Here is a 20,336-nt window from a genome sequence, read left to right as displayed (position 1 = left end):
TTGCTCTGCAGAGAGGGGCCATAGCTTTGTATGGATTTTCAGTGTGTCTGCTAGAAGGGTGAGCTGCCTCTTGGGAGGCAGGTGAGATTCTGGTAAACCGGGGACCAAAGGTCCTGGTTCCCTAAATGCAGCAGGTCTCTGCCTCCTGGCCTCATGCCTCAGCCCTTTGCCCACCCCATGTTTGACCTGGAAACATCATAGAGACTTGGAAATGAAATGTGAGCCAATCCCAGAGTGCCCAGGATTTCCTGCCCCTCCCCTCCTGCCAGGAGCTCAGACATGCTAGAATGGGCCCAACCAGGGTGAGCCTGGTTTTAGCAACCCAGAGAGACATCATCCCTCCCCCAGTCTGAGCTCCTTCCAGGTTCCCTGACAAAGTGGCAGCCCAGGTTTGGGAAGCTGCCAAGGCTTCCTTCCAGAGGTTCACAAGAACCCATGATCTCCTGGGAGCCTCTCCGTTTAAATGCCTGGATGTGAAGGACCCAGGAAGTAGACATAACATTTAAGCACCGTGGATGCCTCTGTGGGGTCTGGAAGTGGGGGAGCTAGAGAGAGGCCCAGAGTGCCTTTTCTCTCTTCTAACCATTCTGGGCCGGATGTCAGATAGTATCCACCTTCCTTCCTCGTGTGCCACACCTGCATGCAGAGCACTCAGACTATAGCGAGGTCCCAGGCAGGCTGAGGACACCAGCACAAGGGTTGGCCTGGGATCCTTGGGATCAGTCCCATCCCACCCACGGGGAAGAAGCTTTCCAGATACCGAGAAGAAACAGTAAAAGCCCATCTAGGGAACAGACCAAGAAGTTTCTTTGCTTCCTCACCTGCTACCCAGTTAACCCCAAGTAAGTGCACCGGGCCCTATTTGCAGAGGAACCCCTGGCAGGTGCTTGAGGGATTTAGAAGGTAGTCAGATGCCTTCCACTCTAGTGGAAGAGTAAACCAGAGCATTGCCTCTGGGGCTGGTCCTTAGGCCCTAGGATATTTACGTGGAGTCCAGTGTTGTATCTGTGTGTCTGTCTGTCATTGGGGGACATACAAACCTGTTTAGGGGTCTTCTCAGGTGCCCGCTGGTCACGTAGCCTGGAGATCAGAGGTCAGAACAGGGTGGGGGCCACAGGAACCCTGGCCAGGCTTCTCCCATGCTGTGCTCCCAGCTCCCCTTCAGTCTTGTGTAAATAAGCTCAAATATTGGCAGGTCCTCACCAGGTCATTCCCAGTCTCCAGCCACCTCTATGAATGTGGCACTGTCCCTCGTTCTCTAGGGGAAACAGTTATCACTGTCAGGAAAGTTGAAGATTGATGCAGGTTCGATAATGATTTTACATTTGGGGTAGAGCCCGAAACGGATAGGCGTAGGAGGTAGGCTCTTCCCTGATGATTTTCCAAGGATAGACCATCATGTTTCTCGGGTGAAGATGGATCTCTGAGGCAAAGGCACAGAGGAAGCCCTGGGGAGCCACGTCCTGTGCCCCCCTGAACCCCACCTCCCAACCTCTGCCTGCTGAGGCTTTGCAGCATAAAAATGCTGAGTGTTGAGGTTACTTTCATTGCTTTTCCAGACAACAGCCCTATTGATATTCAAGGAAACGCTCTGTTCATGCTAGTCGGAATCTTCTTTTGGGAAGGGAAGGCCTGGGTCTCAGGTCTGTTTCCCTGCCTCTCCTAAGCCCAGGCAGGCTTCCTCCTGCCCTGGGGCCTCTAGCCTCTGAAAGCACAGACTTCATCTCTCACCCACTCGGTGGCTGTCACTCCCCCTGCCCCCTCCACCCTCCAGGCGGTGGGAGCCTTAAGGGCTTCCAGAAGAGCCCCTAGACTGCCCTGTGATCCTACAGGGTGATGGCCTGCCCCTTCCCAGGACCTGGCAAGGGGAGGGGTGTCCCTGGAACAGCTCAGTAACAAGGTTTCAAACAGCCAATGCCTTTGTTGTCTTTCCCAGTGATTATTATTCGAGCAACAGGCAGAGGCGAAGGAAGCTTGAATGTTGGAGGCTTGGCAGCCGGGTTGGGGGTGGGGCTCCAGAAGGGAGAGCTGGCGGAGGACTGGGGGAGCCTGGCTGAGACGTAGGGCCTCAGACGCTGGAGTCCTTATCAAGGCCCTCCCTCTCTGACCGGTCAGTCCTCCATCCGCCCCCGCCCTGTCCCAGCCCCCTTCCCCACCGCCCCCTCCTCCTCTCTCGGGACCTTGGATAATGTCCACAGGAGAACTTGAAAATAGAACGCTGGTTTGTTTTGCGTCCTTGGCACCCAGCCGCCAGCATCAACTCCCTGCTGCAGAGGAAGGGGCTGCCCTGGGCCGGCCTGTTTCCCTCCCCACCTTGGCCAGGCTGATAAAGAGGCCGGCATTTCTTTGCAGTCTGGCATCATCACCCCCTGATCCCTTGGTACCCTGCAGTCACTACCTAGGGCATGGATCAGAGTCCTAGGAGGGAGGGGGGCCCTGCCCCCATCTCCAGGTGACCCCTCTGTCGTCAGCGGTTGCTGTGGGTACACAACCTTGGGGTGGGGCAGGGTCATTGACCTGTGGCCAGTGGCCTGCTGCTTCACCTTCCTGCTCCCCGAAGCAGCCCCAGCTCCGGTTCTGGAAAGGTCACTGCTGGGCTAAAAGCCTTACGTCATTTTCATGTCTTCTGCTGAGACCTTTCCCGCCGCCCCCCCTTTCTTTAAGATTTATTTATTTATTCCTGAGAGACACGAGAGAGAGAGAGAGAGAGAGAGAGAGAGAGAGACATAGGCAGAGGGAGAAGCAGGTTCCATGCAGGGAGCCCGATGTGGGACTCGATCTCAGGACTCTGGGATCACAACCTGAGCCAAAGGTGGACGATCAACCACTGAGCCACCCAGGTGTCCCCTGCCGAGACCTTCCTCCTGCAGGAGCTAGAGCTCCTAAAGTATCTGGAATAGTCCCACACTCGGCCCTCTGGCTAGCCCCCAGTCCTAACCCTGTAGGACCCCTTTCTGGGTAGGAGGGGCTGAGCTGGGATGGGCCTGCCGCACATTGAAACTCTGTCCTTCATGTTTTCTGTTGTAGGCTAATCGCCTTAGAAATGGCAAAGATTCACACCATCCATGCCAATGGCAGCCTGCCCAAGCCTACCCTCTGGCACAAGATGCACAATTATTTCACCCTTGTGAAGAATGAGATCAACCCCAGGTACAAAGATCTGGGAGGGTTTGATGCCACCTTAATGTGACGCCCTATCCCATCCCACACAGAGGTTGAGGGGCGTCAGTCCTGACTTCTGAGTCTCTGTCTCCAAGCAGAGTTGGGCCAATTGACTAAATCTCAGGAAGTCAGATCCACAGCTTTATGCCTATGTGTTGATTTCTCATGGAGTCTTCTGGTTGTGGTGGAGGCTAGGGTTGGGGAATGCATCTCATCCCTTACTTAAAGGAGACTGAGGCTCGGAGAGTAAGCTTTTCCCAGTGTCAGGAAGGCTCTTCAGAGGCAGGGTTCTGTGTCCTAGCCCAGGGCCATTTCTACCTAAGCTGCCTTCTGAGCAACCAGAAGGGAGAGCCTGACCCCTGAGAATGGGCTATGAGTTCATAGTCAGAACTCAGCTCGTCAGCTGACAAGCCCTTGGGACGTCAAGACTCCTGATATTTGCCTGGATACCTCTCATGCCCCCACGTGCTCCTGGGGACCCTGCTCCCCACCTTGTCCAGACTGACAGCTTACTATTTCCTCACTGCTCTTTCCAAGGAAGGGGGGTACTCCACTCATCCTGACATTGCCCTTCGGGGTTACCAGGCAGCTAGGCTCTCTGGCCAGCAACCCATAAGTCCTTGTAGCCATCTGCCACCTGGCTCCCCAGCAAAGCAAAACCTTGAGTGCTAGAGGAGGCTTGCAGAGTTGGAGAGAAGGCTGCGTAACCCCTGCCTCCTCCAGGAAAAGGCAGTAGTGAGTCTCTGATCCCTCCATGTTCCCTGCTGGGTTGAACATCACCCTTGTTCCAAAGGTTCATGGGAGTAGGGTACAGAAGAGGTTTGGGAGGCGGAGGGTATCTCCTTCCCTCTAAGATGACAAGACAATAATTAACTCTGTTCCAATCATGTGTCTCTGTCACACACACACAAGCATGACTTTATCTGGATCCTCCCACTTAATGATTATCAAGCACTGCTTTAGGACTATTTGTCCAGGATGGCCCACATTCAGACCTTCCATGCCAAATGTTATCTCTGGGACAAGGACTGCCTATCCCCTGAGGGCTAAGGCAGCACACGGTGAGCAGGATCCTGGGGTGTCTGAATCAGCGGAGCCTCTGATTGTGCAGCTTACCACTTTCATTTGGCAGATGGAAAAACTGGTCCAGAGAGGGGGTGGGACTTTCCAAGGTCAGTGGCAGCTCAAGGGCTAGAGTCAAGCCCTGATGCTCAGGCATGACCCTTGCCACTTTAGCTTCCTTTGACTGTACTATCACTGTGTAACCTTAAGGGGTGAACTTGTTGGGAGCAGAGTGGTCCCCGGAGAAGAGCTGACCAACTACCTTGGCTCTTGTCATACCTTTGACCTTGGGCAAATCAAGCTGTTTAACTTCTTGGAGCCTCTTCAGAGATAGAGGCCTGTCCTAAACTGCCTAACCTGCCCCAGGCAGTGGCAGTGATGAGCAGTCACCTAGATGAGATAAAACTCTTGAGCTCTGGTCAGCCTAATAATCCTGGTTTAGTCAATCTGTATGTCACAAACATTGACTGGGATTTAAAACCATAAAAATATGGATAGGACATTGGCCCTGCCCTCAAGGAGCTTAGGAACCACCTGAATAAATAGGACCTGCCCGTGCATAGTGACAAAGGAAGACGGTGTATCATGCATGCGGAGGTGGGAGAACCAGGGCAGGTCCTCCTGGCAGAGGTAGTGGGGCAGAGCTCTGGCACTCAGGCTGGCAGAGATGGTGGGAATGCTTGGCTCATGGGTGGTGAGTGGATAAGGGTGGCTGGACCCGGCCTTCAAGAGGGATTGAGAAGGGCTCTGGGAGATAGAGCTGCAGAGGTGGGTGGGAGCTAGACTGGGAGGACCCTTCCCTGCCAGGTTAAGGAGCCAAAATTTCATTTAGCCGACAGTGGAAAGTCATTGTGGAGGCATCTGAGCCAGGGACCATGATTGTGGTTGAGGAAGAAAGCTCTCTGCCATTGTAAAGGACAGAGTCAGGTGGGATTTGGGGAGGTGGGGGTAGGGATTGGAGGTAGGGCGGATCAGTCAGTAACTGAACGGGCAGGATCCATGGGCAGCTTTTGGTGGAGGAGAGGATGGAGAGTAGGGGAAGAGTCAGGGACCCTGTGGAAATAGATTTGGTGGCCTTGCTGTTTGGTTGCGCAGAGAAATGTCCAAGGTGGTTGGGAGAATGAGGGGTGATCGCTGCTTCGGGGGCATTAGGAGGAGATGCGGGTGGGTAGAAGGGCAAAGGTCGTGAGCCAGGAAAATCCAACACCAAGTCCACTGTGGGAGAAGGTGCTTTCCCCTGCTCAGCTCTGGACAGCTGAGTGAGCACTTGGCAGGCAGCAGTCTTTTCATCAGGAGGAACCCCCAGGCTTCCTTGGGAGGGGGGCCCAGCCCCTGCATCCCCCTCCTGCTGCCTGTAAGGGATAGAGAAGTAGGAGGAGCAGGTGCCTGGGGTGTGACCATTGCTGCAATGCGGTGGTGGTTACTGTTCTTTCAACGCCACAGCCTTGAGAAAGTCTAGTGGTGTCAGGGCTGAAGGTAGCAAAGCTGGCGGTGTTTCAAGCGCTCAGGGGAGGGAAGTAGGGCAGCCGAGGGAGGCTCCCCAGGGATATAGAAGGCCTGGATGGCTCCCACAGTAACTATCTGCGTGGCCTTGGTGGGCGGGGGTACGGTGGGGGTCAGGCGGAGGTCAGGGCCTGAGCAGTAGGTATCTCAGATGTCAACGTCATGTTTTTCAGGCTGAGACCTGGGCAAACCAAAGGAGGCCTCCTAATTCTTATCTTTAGATGGTCTTGGGCCAAGGGGAAAAAAAAAAGAATCTTGAAAGGTATCTTCTTACAGAGAGCCAAGACTGAGATGCATTTATGCAGACTGGTTGACACAGATGAACGCCAGTGAGGATAAAGGAAGGCCTCCCCCAGGTCACCCCCCTGATAGACTCTCCCCAACTCAGAGTGGACTTTGCAGAGCCCCGGAGGCTGACCGAGGCTCTCGTGGTTAGGGGTTCAGCTTGACTGTGGGTCCGTGGACAGTCTGAGGACTGTTTCCCTTGAGTGAGGGGGAAGAGGGTCCAGCTGTACAAGAAATTTCTGAAAGCAGGGAGGCCTCTGCCCTTCCTTGAGCTTCCATTTCCTCAAAGAGTTGGACTAGAGGCCAAAGATCCTCTTCAGCTTTGATCTTCTCAAAGCCTGGGAGGAAGCCCGCTCGTCCTTTCCCAGCGGGACAAGGGGGTTGCTGTGTTTTGGCCACTGGGCCAGGTGAGGGGGTGACAGGAGCATCCTTTGGGAAGATTGGGAGGACATATCTCATTCTTACGTACTCTGGCTGCCCTGGATAAGAGAGCAAACAGGAGATACTTGGAGCAGAATAGGAGATCAAACCCCAGCCTCCTCCCCTCCACCCATTGGTAGCTCTGGGGTTTTAAGGGCTGTGCTAACTATTTGGCTCTTTAGTGTACACAGACCTGTGTGCTTCCTGAAGACCAAAGTTCAGGGCAGCCCAGCACGGTGTGCCATCACCGCCTTCCACATGGCCTCTGCGACCAGCACCGACTGACCCATCTATCCATTCTCCAGCATGTGTTTCTTCCAGCAGCAATGCTGCTGATGGGGGATGTGCTGCGGGATGAGGCAGGGCAGAAAGAGGGGTGGCCTCTGTTATCTTTGTTCCTGCCCTAAAGTTGGATGCCTGGTCTGACCTGGATGTGGGACAAGGACACACACACACACAAGCTCCTGTTCCCTTGGTCTTGTAGGAGTGAGCCCAAGAAGCCATCTGTTAAGTGGGATTGAGTGGTTTCTCTGTGAGATGAGATGTTAGGCTTTATGAGCTTTCTGGTCCTTTCCACCTGTGACACAAGCTGCTAAAGCAGAGAAGCGACATACCTCTGCCTCTTCAGGACTGTTGGTGCTGCAGCTGCTCCACGGAACACTGTGATGCCTCCACAGAGACTCTGGTTTTAGAGAGCACACCCTCCCCTAGGAGTCTTCACCAGCGCCCCAAGAGTGGGTCTGTTTGCGACTCTCCCCTCTGCCCTTGTTCTTAGTCTGGAATAACTGAGTGTGCACATGCATTTTCACCTCCCATTCTTTCTCGGTGCCTCCTCCCTTACCTTCCTATCCCTTTCTCGAAGTATCAGGGATGCCATGGGATCAGGGACATACTACTTTGCAAAGTGCTTTTGTGCCCATGTTTTAATAAAGCTGCTTTGAGTGACGGCAGGAAGTCAGGACATCAGGAAGCCTTAGTGCCAAATGATGCAAAGTAGGGTCTGCAGGGCGGGCCGTTTGTCCAGAGGCCCTTTGCAGGAGCAGGTGACAACAGGCCCGGAGCTCAGGGCTCTAGAGGCCAAGCATCCACCTGTCTACTGTCAGCCTCCCCTCACCGGCTGCCATTCTTGCCACTGCCCAGCCTCTCTGCAGATGTCCCCAAGGTGGAAGTATTGGAACAGGAGCTGGCCTGGCTCAAGGAGCACCTGTCCCAGTTGGACTCCCCTGTGGTGTTCTGTCACAATGATCTGCTCTGCAAGAATATCATCTACGACAGCACCAAAGGTACAGCTTCTCTGGCTGGGCAGCAGTAGGGCTGGGCCCGAGTGGTCAGCTGCCTCTGGGGCTCCATCCCTCAAACTGGTACTTGGCCAAGCCAAAGGAGACCTTGTAGTTTAGATCTCAAGTTAATTTAAGAGAGAAAGGGAAAAAGAAATTTCCACTTTAAAAAATCTACCCTGAGAAAAGAACTCACAATCATGGTTTGTGGGGTCCTTGATGTTAGGACCATTTTCCCTGACACTACTGTGGGCTTCTGAAGACATCTTGGGTGGCCCAGGCCCTCACAGAGACAGAACTGTTCTGTGTGCCTAATGAGAGCTCCACCCCCAGGGAGCACAGACCTTTATCTTTGGTCCTTAGCCATGCTGAGGACAGATGCCTTTCTGTGAGCAGAGTCCCTCCAGGAGGACAGCTGGAGGGCAGATGGACAAACAGCTTCGAAGGTGGCCACTGAGGAGGGTGGTTTGGGCTGGGTTGCCCCAGAAGCCACCCAGGGTCAGCGGGTGTACACTCCAGAGGTCCAAGCAAACTTGACCAGGCCTTGTCCAGATCTCCTGGGACCGACCCTCACTGCCTCTCTTCTACCTCACAGGCCACGTACGGTTCATTGACTATGAATATGCCGGCTACAACTACCAAGCTTTTGACATTGGCAACCATTTCAATGAGTTTGCAGGTGAGAAGGAAATTACTATTTGGTCTTTGCCTAAGATGTTTCCCTTACAATGGATGGCCAGGCGCAGGGTGAGGATTAAGAAGGGGTTCTGTCCTCGCTGGGTTGGAGGCTTGAGAGCCGCTGTTCTCTAAAATCTCACAACTCGGGATCCCTGGGTGGCTCAGCAGTTTAGCGCCTGCCTCTGGCCCAGGGCGTGACCCTGGAGTCCCGGGGTCGAGTCCCACGTCGGGCTCCCGGCATGAAGCCTGCTTCTCCCTCTGCCTGTGTCTCTGCCTCTCTCCTCTCTGTGTCTCTCATGAATGAATAAATAAAATCTTAAAAAAATAAAGTAAAATCTCACAACTCATGGAGGGGAGGTATAGCCTGCCTTGAGGGAGCTCCAGGTCTCATGGGGGGAGGCTGGACCCACATACACAGCGCAGACCCCTGCCAGCCCATATGGCAGTTTGGTACAAATCAGGAGAATGTGCCCTCTATGGGATCCCTAAGGATACTCGGGTTGGTATGTGAGTTGGAAAAAGACCCTGGGGTGCCTGGCTGGTTCAGTTGGTGGAGCATGGAGCTCTTGATCTTGGAGTGGGGAGTTCAAGCCCCACATCAGGTGGAGCTTGCTTTAGAAAACTAAAAAACCTGGGACGCTTGGGTGGCTCAGCGATTGAACATCTGCCTTTGGCTCAGGGCGTGATCCTGGAGTCCTGGGATTGAGTCTGACACTGGGCTCTTTGCATGGAGCCTGCTTCTCCCTCTGCCTGTATCTCTGCCGCTCTTTCTGTGTTTCATGAATAAATAAATAAAATCTTTTTAAAATCTAAAAAAATGGAAAAAGCCCCTTTCTCTAGAGGGGCAGACACAGCCCCTAGCAGGCAGGCCAACACAGGACAGGCATAGCCTCTGTGTGCCCCTTTGCGCAGGCTGCTTTCTGCCCAGCATAACCTGCATGATTATGAATAAGGGTCCTCCGTGCAGAGAAGGGGCAGAGCGAGCTGGTGGCCTGATGAGAATAATCTAGGTAGAACTAGTTAAAAGTATACTTTGCACCTTGGCTGTCCCAAGTTCAAATCCTGGCTTTGTTGCTTACTGGCTGTGTGACCCTCAGGCAGGTTACTTACCTTCTCTGGGCCTCTATAAAGTGGAAATATCAATAGTATCTACACTTCATAGTATCAGCATGAGATACTCAAGTGTACTAAGCATCGTGTTGGTGTTTGCCAATACTAGGCAGGGAACCCTTCTGTAACTAAAGGAGACTGGCGGAGGAATGGAGAAGGTTAGATGAGGGGCGCTTTGTAGGGGTAGCCAGTTGTTCAGTAAAGCCAGTCTGTACAATAGAATCATTTGTATAAAAGAAGTGGGGCAGGTTTTTCCAGCTTGAGGGCTTAAATGTTAAACAATTTGATGGGGCTGGAGAGGCAGCTCATGGAGGAGCTGGGCACAGGCTGGAGGGACATCGTCAGGTGGTGCAGGTGCTCAGTGTGACCTCGCCAGCCTCCGTGGCTTAGGATTGGTGAGGCACATGGGGGCAGCTGTGAGGCTGCTGCCTGGCCCAGCCCCAACCACTCCCCAGCCCCTCCAGGCCAATCGTGTCCCTTCCAGAACCCCAGGTGACCAGGTCTGTCAAGCACTCACTGTACCTAAGGGTACGACTCCCCAGGGTGGCTACCAGCTGCATCTAAGAACCCAAGGGACGATGGGGCCACAGCTGGGCAGGGCAGCTTTGCTGTGGGGTGTGGTGCGGAGCAGAGGCTGCCGGACCCACTGGCCTTTCCAGAAGGAGTAATTCATAGGCATCTTAAGCCCTCTTCACACACAGCCAAGTCCAGTTAGAATTTCTCCAAAGGGGCAGATTGCATACTGCCCCCAGGCTGAGAATGAAGGAGGGTGCAGGGAAGGAGACTGGGAGCTGGGGAAGTAACACTCCTGGGTTCTTGGGAGCAGGAGATAAAAGAGTTCCAACCCCAAACTCACCTCCAACTGGCTGACCTTGGGCAAGTTTCTTCTCTCTGGGCCTTGGTTTCAACAACTGCACAAAGAGATTGTTTTCCAACCCTCCTCTGGGGGCCCCAGGAGACTTGAGTGTTTTTCTTCAGGAGTCTGAGGGAAGCCTGGGAAGGATAGGGAGGAAGAGACAGTGGGCAAGGTGGCCTGGTCCCGGTCTTGTCTTCAACGAATGGCTGCTTGCCATCCCCACTCTAAGCCAAGCCTCTGCCACTGTGCTAGGGATGTGTCTGGGTCGTACTGGGCTGGCAGCTTGAGTACTCAAGGGAGGGCAGGACCAGAGGGAATTGAAGCCATTGGTCCCGGGCCTCTGAACCTGGCTGCATTTCTGAATCATCTGGAGAATTGGTTGGTGGGGTAGAGGTGCCTGGGAACCTGTGTTTTCACTAAGCTCTCCAGGTGATGTTTTTAAGTAGCCAGCTCAACACTGGTCGGGGAGACAAGGTTGGAGACCCACACTTCTAAGTGAGAGACTCCCGAAGTGGGAGGGAAGGCTTTGTGCAGTGTTAACCAGTTAGCAGCCAAGCAGAGAGGAGTTCCCTGATACAGGGCACGGAGGGGACAGTGATGCTATCTGGCGGGGGGGGGGGGGGGGGTCCCTGTCACACCCAAGACTGTGCCTTCCCCTTCAACCAGTCTGCCTCTGTGCTTTCCTCCAGCCCATGGAAAGCAGCACCCCGCCGCACCACACGTGGGGTAGGTTTGGTGGTCAAGAGGCTGTATTCCTAGGCACAGCCCCACAGGGCAAAGGACCCGAAGATTTTGAGGGGATCAGGGAACACCTGCTGAGCTGGAGAAGTGCCCCCCCCCCGGGGGGGGTCCATCTCTCAGCATCTGCTGCGTGGCCGCTTCCCTATCAGGTGTGAACGAGGTGGACTACTGCTGGTACCCCGGGCGGGAGACCCAGCTGCAGTGGCTGCGCTACTACCTGCAGGCACAAAAGGGGATGGCCGTGACCCCCAGGGAGGTGGAGAGGCTCTACGTGCAAGTCAACAAATTTGCCCTGGTAAGTGCCCGAGCCTGGCAGAGGGCAGGGGCCAGAGGGGCGGGAGGAGGGGCCCACCCCGGCTCCTCCCGGAAGAGGCAGAGCCCAGGGTTAGGTGTGAGGTCCTGGGACCGCAGCCTCTGCTCCTGAAGCCAAACCTAGGGTGCGTTCTGGGAAGAGCCCTCGTGGGCATCCCCGTAATACCGAGATGCCCTGTTCCCTGTTTTTCCCTACCTCATCAAGTCTCTTCCCTCTTCCTAGGGAAAGACTTCCAAGAAAGATCCCAGTTTCGTATTTCAGCAATTCTCTCATTTGGACAAGTAGTTCTCTTAGTGTCTGACTTTAGCCTTTCATGCTGCAGTTAAACGTAGTGGTCTTATTTTTTTAAGCCTTTGGAGGAGACAAAGAATGTCAGCTCTATGCCTCCCTGTTAACTACCTCCACGGACTCAGAACTCCACGTAAGCCTCTCCCATCAGGCTCTTCCTCCTCAAATTACTGAGCCGTCAGTTCTGGACTTTGAGTGCCGTTTATCCAGGGCACCTTGTTTGTGCCAGGTCTCCGCTGGGGTGTGCCCAGGGGATTGCTAACTAGTCTTATTAATGTCAGCCGTGTAGAAGCACGAAGACAAGTCCAGTGCCCTGAATTTCACAATACATCATGGAGCTTAAGTAGAATCTTTACTTACCTGTCATTCTGGATTACCTCTCCTATTTTCCTCATTGGCACAAACTGCTTCTCCATCAGGTTTCTTCCTCTTAACTGTTCCATTTATGCCTTCCTCTTGCTAAATCTTTTGATGCAATCCTTTATACTTGGCTAATTGATCTATTCCCCTATGAAGTCCTGAAAAGTAGAGGAAGGTGCTATGCAGCCAACCCCAGAGCGAGCAGGACATTGGGGGGGGGGGGGGGGGGGGGAAGAAGGGGGACCTGACCTAGGATAGTAATGATGTCACTGCGGTTCAGCCAGGGGCAACGGGGAGCAGGTGCTGCCTTCCTGAGCCTGGGGTGGCCTGGCCCTGAAGGCACCTCTGGCCAGAGGGGAGAGCAGTTGAATGCTTAGTTAAAGCCCTCACTTAGGGCTTCTTGCTCACCCATCTATCCTTCTCTCCCAACCCGACCCACCTCCTGACAGAAGAGGAAAAGGGGTGGAGGTTAGTTAAGGGGGTGTTCCTGATGACCGCAGGACTGGGTCTAGTGCAATGATTCATTTCATCCTGGTATGTTGGCCTTGAAAGCCCTGGGAGACTCCCCTGGGTGAGGGAGAAACCAGGGAAGGGTCTGTGCTTAGGCTGCAGAATAAGCTGAGGTCTGCACCATCCTGCAGATCCCCACCTGAGGCAAGTAGAACTCTACTTTTTTCTTAAGGGAGTAAAGCCCCCAAATGCTGTCCAGTGACTTGACATCCACAATTTCCACAACTTGTGCTGGGGAGACCCTGTCATGCCTGCCAGCATCTTAGTTGTGTCTTCCAGAGTGACCGTTTTCCCTGGCTCCATGGGGTTCAGGACAGGCATGAGTGGTTGCCTTGCTGACTCACTCTGGCCTCTTTCTAGGCATCTCACTTTTTCTGGGCACTGTGGGCCCTCATCCAGAACCAGTTCTCCACCATCGAGTTTGATTTCCTCAGGTGAGTGCAGGGGACAAGTTGGGGTGGTGGGAAGTGGGCAAAGGTCAGCTCAGAGAGAATATCCAAAGTCCCTTCTTCTGCTCTGCGGACTTGTCCCCATTCCAGCCACCCCATATCCAGTGGGGTCGCCACTCTAAGGGAAGCACATGCTTCTAGGGGAAGCATCAGCGATGCTCTGGATAGTACTCAGAAGTTCTTGAGTAGATGTGTTTTCCATACTGCATCTGATGACCTACTCCACTGTCCCTGCTCTGCTGCCAGTGCTCTTAGCCATGGGGCCTGGTGGAAAATGGAAATGCTCATTTTATAGCAGAGGGGACAGAGTTCCAGAGAGTGGAAGTGACTCACTGAGGTCACTCAGGCGGCTTAGCACTTATTGTGTGGGGGTATTGGACCCAGCTCCTCCTTTGGTGAGGTACCAGGGCCTATACCAAGACCATACTTGAGTATTGGCTGCTGGCTCCATCATGTAAAGTATGTGTGTCCTTAAGAACTAGGAATAATTTTGTCCTCCACTCTGGTCTAGTCTTGCCTTTTCCTCCCCACCCACTCTCAGCTGGAAAGGAATCAGTACTCTGGCTTCAAAGTGTTCACAGTGATTGGAGAAAGGCAAGTCAAAGGCACAATGAGATCTCACCTCACACCCAGGATGGCTATTATCAAATAAACAGAAAACAAGCTTTGGGGAGGATGTAGAAAATTGGAACCCTTGGGCACTGCCGGTGGGAACATAAAATGGTTGTAGCTCCTGGGGGAAAACAATACTGTGCTTCCTCCCAAAAGTTAAAAATAGAATTCCTGGGCGATCCAGCATTCTTACTGCTGGGTGTGTCGCCAGAATTGAAAGCAGGGTGTCAAAGAGAGATTTGCACACCCATGTTGGTAGCATCATTTACAACAGCCAAGAAGTGAAAACAGTCCAATGTCTATGGATGGCTGAATGGGTAAACAAAATGTGGTCTACACATACAATGGAATATTAGCCTTTTAAAGAGAGAAAATCATGTCCCATTACAACATATGAACCCTGTGGACATGCTGAGTGAAATAAGCCAGTCACAAAAAGACCAATGTTATAAGATTCTACTTACATAACTGAATTAGTCAAGTTCGTAGAAACAGGGGAGGGGGGTTACCTGGCTGGCTCAGTCAGTAGAGCATGCACCTCTTGACCTCAGGATCATGAGTTTGAGCCCCACGTTTGGGTGTTTACTTAAAAAAATAAACAGTAGTTTTTGCCAAGCACTGGGGGGAGGGAGATATGCAAAGTTGCTCTTTGATGGGTACAGTTTGTTTTGCGAATTGAAAAAAATCTTAGAGTTCTGTTGTATAACAATATAAACGTACTTAACACTGCTGAACTGTTAAAAAAAAAAATGGGGGGCGGGGAGGACTGCTCCAGTCCAATCTAAGAAGAAAAATAAAGTAGCTGAAGTAAAAAACAAACATCCACCTGCCCTGGGGTTGAGCTGGTGAGTCTTCCTCATGGTGTGAGTTCCCCCAGTAGGACCCACCTGGCTTTCCTTCTCACCTGGGCTCCCACCTTTCTGGTCTTCTGGCAGGTATGCAGTGATCCGATTCCACCAGTACTTCAAGGTGAAGCCTCAGGTGTCCGCCTTGGAGATGCCAAAGTGACCAGCTTCCCCATCTCTCCCTTACCCATCTGCCTGGCCAGACCTGTTCTCCAGGGCTCGGTTCTGCTCTGGGGTCCACACTCTTGGACAAGGTGGGAGAGGGGACAGGTGGGTGTCCAAGGAGAAGGCTCTACCCCTGCCACCAGCCCCCAGCAGATGCTGCTGGAGACCACATTCTTTTGTTTGGAGGGACCCAGCTCTGGGGGTCCCCCTCACCTTGCCAGACTTGAGGGGGGTGGTAGGGGGTGGGGATGGGGAAGTGCCTGTAGTCAGCCAGAGCCTGGACCACACCACCCCTGGGAAGCCCAGTATTCCTGGCCTCAGGCCATGCTGGAATCTGGGCGGCCTTAGATGTGTCTTTGACCTTCCTGGCTTGGGGAAAGGGGGAGGTGGGAGGGCTCCTTTCTACCTCCAGTGCCCTGAGCCTCCAGCCCATCTCCCCCTGCATGCCCCACGTGGGAGGTGCTGATGAACCCAAACCAGCATCATACCAACTGACAGATGGATGTACATATCTTGGGGGGATGGTCTAGAACTGGGTTCAATGGCTCCCCCCCCAAAGCCACCTCATCTGAGATCCCTCCCTTTCTCCAAGCCAGATCCAGTCCAACAACCCCTTCCCAAACCTCAGCCCAAAGACCTCTGCTCTCCCCTCCCATCCATGCCCTTTTTGCTCTGTGCTTGTGTTCAGTCTTTCTGCCACTTGCTGGGAGGGAAGGCAAGGGAATGGTGATGTTCTGGGCCTCCGGAGCTCAGCTCTGCTTCATGCTTGGCCAGAGGGCGATGTAGCCAAGAGTGAGGTGGCCAACAGCTACCAGCAGCTTCCTGCCTTGTTCCCTCCTGTGCCCTCCAGGCCATCATTCCAAGGATTTGTCTCTCCCTCTCCACCTTCTGTCCTGAAGCTGACCCAAGAACTTCCCACTAGGAAATGCGTAGTGGGAGTCCAGGGGCAGGGACTAGGGTCCTCTGGGGCTTGCCCAGCCTATGAGAGCCTGGGTAGGATTGGTTGTGAAGGTGCTGAGCTCATGGCCCCAGACTCAACGGCCTCCACCTCCTTTCTGCCCTCACAGCCTCCTGGCTCTGGCCCAAAAAGTGATTCATTTGTAAATTATCATGGTTTTCTGCATTAAAATGGCCATTTCTGGACCACTCTGTGTGTGAGTGCCTATGGTGAGGACTTGACATCGCAGATATGATTGATTAGTTTTCCCATGGGGTGGGGGGAGGGTCACTACAACTCTTTTCTCTAGGTTCCCTGGGGCTGCACACTTCCTACCACACCCTCTGTGCACCTGGCTCACAGGGCCTACGGCTTCTGGTTTGGGATAGGCTTGGGCAGGGCTAGCGCTTTCAGCACTCTCTGCCTTTGACCATCTTCCTAGAAGATGAGCCCAAGAGGGTGTGCTACCAGGGAAGGGAGCTAGGCTGTGGCTTGGCCAGGTGGGAAGCACTCAGGACTTCTTCCTGGGCTGGCTCTGGCTACTAGCTGTTGAGGGGGACGGGGTGCTGCTCGGCTGGATAGCAGTCAAGGATGACTTCTGCAGCCTGTCTTTCTCAGAAGGTCAGAGGGAAGGGAGAGCAGGGGTACCCCCTCTCAGCAGCCTGGGCAGTATAGCCCCGCTGCCTCCAGGGCCCCCCAGGAGGGACCCAGTGCCCGTCAGAGCGGGGAGAGCAGTGGCTGCCTGCCAGGTAGACTCTGGCTGTTTGGCTTTTGCCGGCAAAAGTACCGGCTGCCATGGCAACCGCTGGAGCAGCCGCTGGGGCCTTCAAGGTCACAGTGATCCAGTGTGGCCAGGCCCCCAGGGGTAGCAGTACCAAGCCCAGGAAGAGTACGTGGGGAGGACGTGCGGGAAAGGTGGGCCCTGGCCTACCTGGGGCCGGGCAGGTAGGGCCCCCGAGGGGTACCGTGGGGTCAGGTGCTTGTCAACTAAAGGGCAGTGCCCACCCTCCTTGTTCCTCTCAGATCCACCTCTGGAGCTGAGGGCAGAAATAACCACTGTGAAGGCAACTTCGTTTCCAGCCTCCTGGGGCCTTGATGTCACAGCGTTGGAGACGGTGTTGCAGTGGTGAGCAGGGAATGGCTGGGACAGGGCCCCCCAGGTACCATCCTGTGCCCCTACGGCCCCAGCCACCACCTGCACCAAGGGAGTGAACCTGCAGGCACCATCCCACTGCCTTTGAGAAAACACACTCATTCCTCCAGTGCTCTGGGTGGGGGGTGGGGTAGTGAGGGGAGCATGGGGGGAGGATAGCTTAGGACACCCCTCCCCCTCGAAGCCTGGAGTCCCGTCTGTCCTTTCACTGCCACCCCAGACTAGCCAGCACCCCTGCCCCCTGGCTTCCAGCACCAGGGCTTGGTGACTCCTGGGGGTGGGGAGCGCCCAGGCTCCTCTTTCTCAGACCTTCGCTGGACACATAACAGGAGCTCCGGGCAAAGCACACCAGGGCAGAGGTTCATCTCTGCTGGGCTCTGACCCTCGGCCTTTGCAGGAGGCACAGAGAGGGCAGAGAATGCCCCAGCCTTCCTGGTACTGACCAGGACCTTGTGTTCCTGGCCTCACTGCCTACCTGACCCTATCCTGCCTCTCCCAGGGCAGGGCAGGCCAAGGGCTCCTGGATTAGGAGGAGGACAGTATTGGCCTCAGGCTCCCCTGAGGCCACAGAGGACTGGGGAACAAGGAAGTAAGAGGAACTCAGGACTGGCAGGAGAGGAGGAGGATGGCTGGAAGGGTCCTGACAGACTGGCCTGATTTGGTTAGGAACGAAGTGCAGGAGGTGGGGAGTCCCCACCGTCGGGGAGACGGACAGTGCAGGTTAAGACAGCAATTCTCCCCCCGACCACTAGAGGGTGGGCGCCACAGGCAGCCTCGCTGCTCTTCCCAAGGACCCCCTGTGTCTTTCCCTGGGATGTGTTTGTACCCACTGGAAACTGGAAACGGGGTGGGGAGGACAAGATGAGGAGGCCCAAAGCTCTGGGAGGGCAGGCTGGGAAAAACCAGCAAAGGCCAGCCGCCAGGATGCTCCCTAGCTCAAAAGGCCAGGACCTAATTCCTGGGGGAGTCTTCACCCAAGTTAGAGGCCCTGCCACGAGCCACACCTAACTCACTTCTCTTACCACCACCTTTCTCCCACCTCCTTGGCTGTGGACACAGGACCTCTATTAATCCAATCCAAGGCTCAGCCTTCCACTAGAATTACCCTTCAACTTTGCTGCCCCATTCCATACAATGGGATTATTTTTTTATAAGAGTTGGTCTTTTTATTGATCATTGTTAACAAGCACTTTGAGAGTTTTAGTTTGTCATCAGCCCTTTTAAGTCTAATGGGCTGTTACTTCTCTAAGTGTTCGGTAGGTGTTTGAAATCCCCATTCAAACCAAAGGTCACAGAGGCCTGAAGCACATCCTTAGCAACCTTGCTTCGTTACTCATCCTGGAGGGCTCCTAAACAGGCTCTGGGCATCCTGGGAAGAGGCCCACAGTTCTCATTAGATTTTCACTGGGCTCCTTCTCCTAAAGCAGATAAGGACTATGGATAAGACTTAAGCTTGGCGTTTTCAGATGATGAAGCCCAGAGGGGAGATCTGACTCAGCCCTAGCCAAGGCCACGGGGCTAGTTCTAGCATCCTGACTGCTTACTGCTCTCACTGCTGCCCTCTTCCTTAGGACTTGGGTAGACAATGTGTGGTGAGGTCTAGCTTATCTCCTGGAGGCAGGGGCAGTGTCGTCTTCAGGGGGAAGGCTCTCTGGGTGGCACCTGTCTCCCCAAAGGCTCAGCCTGGGCCCCTCTAGCCGCAGAGATTGCCTCCCAGATCCCCTGCCCGAAGCTCCCCAGAGTTGCCACAAGGGGGCAGTGGTGCCTGGGCTGGCGACACATTTTGAAGTTCTGGCCTTAGGCCAGCCTCCTTGCTTCGTGCTGGCTCCCCCCCACCCCCCAGGACCAGATTCTGAAATGGTCTGTCTTTATTATGCCAACAGAAAACAAAAAAATTCCCCAAGTGTAAACAGGAGAAAGGTGCTGGTTAAGTTACTCATCATTATCTTATTATTAACAAAATAAAGCACTATCTATGTTTACAGTCATAAAAAAAAACAGCCTGGAGAGAAGTTGGGGTTGAGGGAATGGGGGGGGGGGGAGACAGAGGAAGAAGATTTGGGGGGGTAGGCACAGATGCCACATCTGCCCCTGTGGGGTTTGCAAGGGCTGTTCTGGATCTTTGGAGTCAGGTGCCAGTGGGATTTCTTAGGGAAATAACTTGTCCATGGGAGCAGGAGCTGAGACAGATTCCCCGGGGTGAGTGGGGGGTGGAAGTGGGGGGAAGCCCTGGCTCTCCAGGGCTTCTGTCACTGCCAGGAAGGCAGGCACCATCAATCCTCCTGTCCCCAGCTCCTGGCACTCAGGTTGGGCCCAGGGCCTGGGGCCCAACACAGAGCCCCTAGGAAGCTGAGCACATTCCATATTGCTCAGAGCTAAAAGTGGCTCTATGGGAACAAACCGACAGGGGAGAGAGCATCAGGGAGGGAGTAAAGGAATGGGCAGGGGAGGTCAGGGCAGCTGGTGGGCGCAGGGGCCTTCTAGAAACTCAGATGGTCCAGCGGTGTCCAAAGGGCAGAGGCAGACACCAAAAAAGGGCGATAGAAGAACACCCCCACAGAGAAACAAGGACAGAAACACACGAGGACACACAGAACCTGAGACACCCAGACTGACAGAGGTAGCAATTTGGGACAATGAAGCACTGAACGAGGCCCCCAGAGAAGCAAGAGTGGCCTCAAGAGACACACCCATGGGAACGTAGCAACAGTGCCTGGCACACAGCAGGCGCTCAATAAATATCTTGTGCAACGAATGAACAGATGGAAACAGACGTGTGCATGTGCGTACACAAACCTATACACGTGCACACACCTACACACAGCAGCCAGAGGCACAGCAGGCTTGGCAGAAGATGAAGACAGCGAGGGACAGCCAGACCGTTCTGCACAAAGTACAAGGTGATCCTGTGATAGAGGAGCGATCTGGGAGGGGGGTGGGCGTTGGTCCTACAGAGGCTGGTCCAGCCAGGACAAGAATGAAAACAAAGCATGTAGCCCCAGGGGGACAGGTCTGGAGCTGCCACATCCCTGGGGTGAGCAGACTTGCAGGAGGGGAAGGTCACACAGTGTCTGCTGGCCATGAGCCCCAAGGGCCAAGGCGCTCAGCCCGGACCACTCTACAAGTCCTGCCCAGCTAGGCCCGCAGCTCCCTGGGGGTGGCCACAGGGCTGGGGGGCATCTCCCCTCAGGAGGGTATCTACAAGTACACAGCTGTGCCCCTCTCCCGGGCATGCCCAAGTCCAAGTACCAACATAGTCCAGGCCGGCTGGCTGCGCCCATCGGCTCAGGGCCGGGTCTTCCCGGGAAGGAGGCTGGGCCCACCCAGCTAGGCTCAGTCTGTGAGCACCACCAGCTCCCCGTCGCTCTTCTCCTCGCCCTCTGAGTCCTCGTCCTCGCTGTAGCGGTACAGCTCGCCCTCCGCCACCGAGTGCCTATCTTCTGTGGCCTCCCCCTCCTCCCTGAGGCTACAAGTGTTGACGATGACAGGCATGTTGGGATCCAGGCTCCGGGGCACGTAGTGCTCCACCAGGGGCTGAGCCAGGGGCATGCCTGCCACCCGAGGGTACAGGACGTCAGAGGAGCTCATTTGCAGCTGGCCAGCCTGTGGG

General features: G+C 54.5%; 2 protein-coding genes across 19 annotated transcripts in view; one reads left to right on the top strand and one right to left on the bottom strand.

Annotated features, from left to right (window-relative positions):
* The window catches only part of ETNK2 (ethanolamine kinase 2), a 22,022-nt gene extending 2,537 nt beyond the window's left edge, over positions 1-19,485 (top strand). Inside the window, exons 3-9 of one of the 2 annotated variants that reach the window (XR_012001758.1) lie at positions 3,028-3,150; positions 7,573-7,715; positions 8,305-8,388; positions 11,244-11,389; positions 12,926-12,999; positions 14,562-14,741; positions 16,597-19,485. Coding sequence is in view for 1 of the 2 variants with exons in the window: in XM_072759323.1 (XP_072615424.1) it covers positions 3,028-3,150; positions 7,573-7,715; positions 8,305-8,388; positions 11,244-11,389; positions 12,926-12,999; positions 14,562-14,634 (643 nt within the window). In the remaining variant the exon portion in view is untranslated. Of the gene's footprint in view, positions 1-3,027; positions 3,151-7,572; positions 7,716-8,304; positions 8,389-11,243; positions 11,390-12,925; positions 13,000-14,561; positions 15,780-16,596 lie in introns of those variants that run through there. The other variant, XM_072759323.1, reaches the window with a different exon arrangement.
* Positions 18,654-20,336, bottom strand: part of SOX13 (SRY-box transcription factor 13) — a 47,827-nt gene continuing 46,144 nt past the window's right edge. For all 17 annotated transcript variants that reach the window (XM_072759320.1, XM_072759315.1, XM_025991446.2 and 14 more), the window contains one exon: positions 18,654-20,336. In XM_072759320.1, coding sequence (XP_072615421.1) covers positions 20,060-20,336 — 277 coding nt within the window. In that variant the 3' untranslated portion in view covers positions 18,654-20,059.

Source organism: Vulpes vulpes, chromosome 5, assembly GCF_048418805.1.
Source record: "Vulpes vulpes isolate BD-2025 chromosome 5, VulVul3, whole genome shotgun sequence".
Taxonomy (NCBI): Eukaryota; Metazoa; Chordata; class Mammalia; order Carnivora; family Canidae; genus Vulpes; species Vulpes vulpes.
The sequence above is the reverse complement of the archived record's forward strand: the minus strand, read 5'-3'. Positions and strand labels throughout refer to the sequence as shown.